This window comes from Temnothorax curvispinosus, unplaced genomic scaffold, assembly GCF_003070985.1.
Source record: "Temnothorax curvispinosus isolate PA1 unplaced genomic scaffold, ASM307098v1 QBEX01016601.1, whole genome shotgun sequence".
NCBI lineage: Eukaryota > Metazoa > Arthropoda > Insecta > Hymenoptera > Formicidae > Temnothorax > Temnothorax curvispinosus.
In genome coordinates, this window is record NW_020226381.1 from 1 (window position 1) to 1,242 (window position 1,242).

Consider the following 1,242-nt stretch of genomic DNA (forward strand, 5'->3'; position numbering starts at 1 on the left):
CTCTGTCATTCTCAGATTCTTCCGAGCGATTATCAGAACAATTATCCAGTTTCAACATTTTCGCCTTTTTCTCAGTTTCCTCTGTTTCTGACTCATACGACCTCTTTCTCAATGCAAAATTTTCCACGCTTGGCGGTGGAATAAACTCGATTTCGTAGGCATGCTTGCCGTAGAGCAGCTCTAATCGGTCATCGTGTTTGGCCACAAATCTCACACCCTTCTGAGTTTTAAAGCCATTAAAACCACAAGCGTGTGGACCAATTTGTTGAACTGTGACGATAGCCTCCACATAGTTTGCACATAGACGAACTGTTGAAGATAGATTAAAGTATTTATTTGTATCAATAACTTGCAAATAACCCTCAAATATAAGAATATCTTGTTGTAAATTAAATAATTAAAGTAAATTGTATAAATAATTTTCAAATTTCTTCAAATCTTTTACTCCAACATTTTTCCACTGTCATTTAGATCTTAATGCTTTCTCTTTAGGAGCCTATCATTTAAAAAAGTACTTATTTAAATCCTTTTATAAGACTAATTAAGACAAGGTTTCAAGCAAAACTATTCGCCATACTGTCAAAAATTAATTATTCTCTATTAATATAATTCTATCATCATTTTGATTATTATTATATTCTGGCTAGGACTCCGTTTCTAATTTTTCTTCAATTTCTAATGTTCATTCTTGATCATATTCTAAACAATTATTTAGAATTATTATGTATGTACGTCGAATACATTGAATACATTGAGTACATTGAATATGAGTACATTGAGTACATCAAAAAGTAAAACTTAACCTCAACATATTGGATTTGTCAGAATCCTTTAAAAAATCACATTATTCAATATTCTTATTCACATTTTGTCATTGTAATTGTCTTTTGCATAAACGAAGATGAAAGTTCAAGCGTTATGTGCAAACTCTTATCTTTGGTTTGTAAATAACGACGCGAGGGAAATAAACTGGTATTTTGCGGGGAATACGCGACCTTGTTGCCGCGAGCATTTCGCATCTGTGATGCCAGTTTCCGGCGAGCGTCCTACGTAAATCGGAGTATTGTCCGGTAGATAAACATTCGGAGTCTCCTCCAGGTGCTCCAGGCTACGTAAGTAACAACTCTTGACAGGCGCGCTCATTGCGAGAGCAATGAAGTGCAGAGCAATGCAGAATCGAATTCTTCTCGCGCTTGCGGCGCTTGATAAGAATAATCGAGTGTGATTGGTCTATTTTCTTAC

General features: G+C 35.2%; 1 protein-coding gene across 1 annotated transcript; it reads right to left on the reverse strand.

The window, feature by feature from the left end:
* Nucleotides 1-39: 39 nt before the first annotated feature.
* LOC112466846 (aprataxin-like) lies at nt 40-1,143 on the reverse strand (the record flags this gene model as incomplete). Its single annotated transcript, XM_025035180.1, has 2 exons — nt 996-1,143; nt 40-309 (listed from the first exon to the last, which is right to left on the reverse strand). Coding segments are annotated over exons 1-2 (418 nt in total), but the record flags the coding sequence as incomplete, so codon positions are not given.
* Between the last annotated feature and the right edge of the window lie 99 nt (nt 1,144-1,242).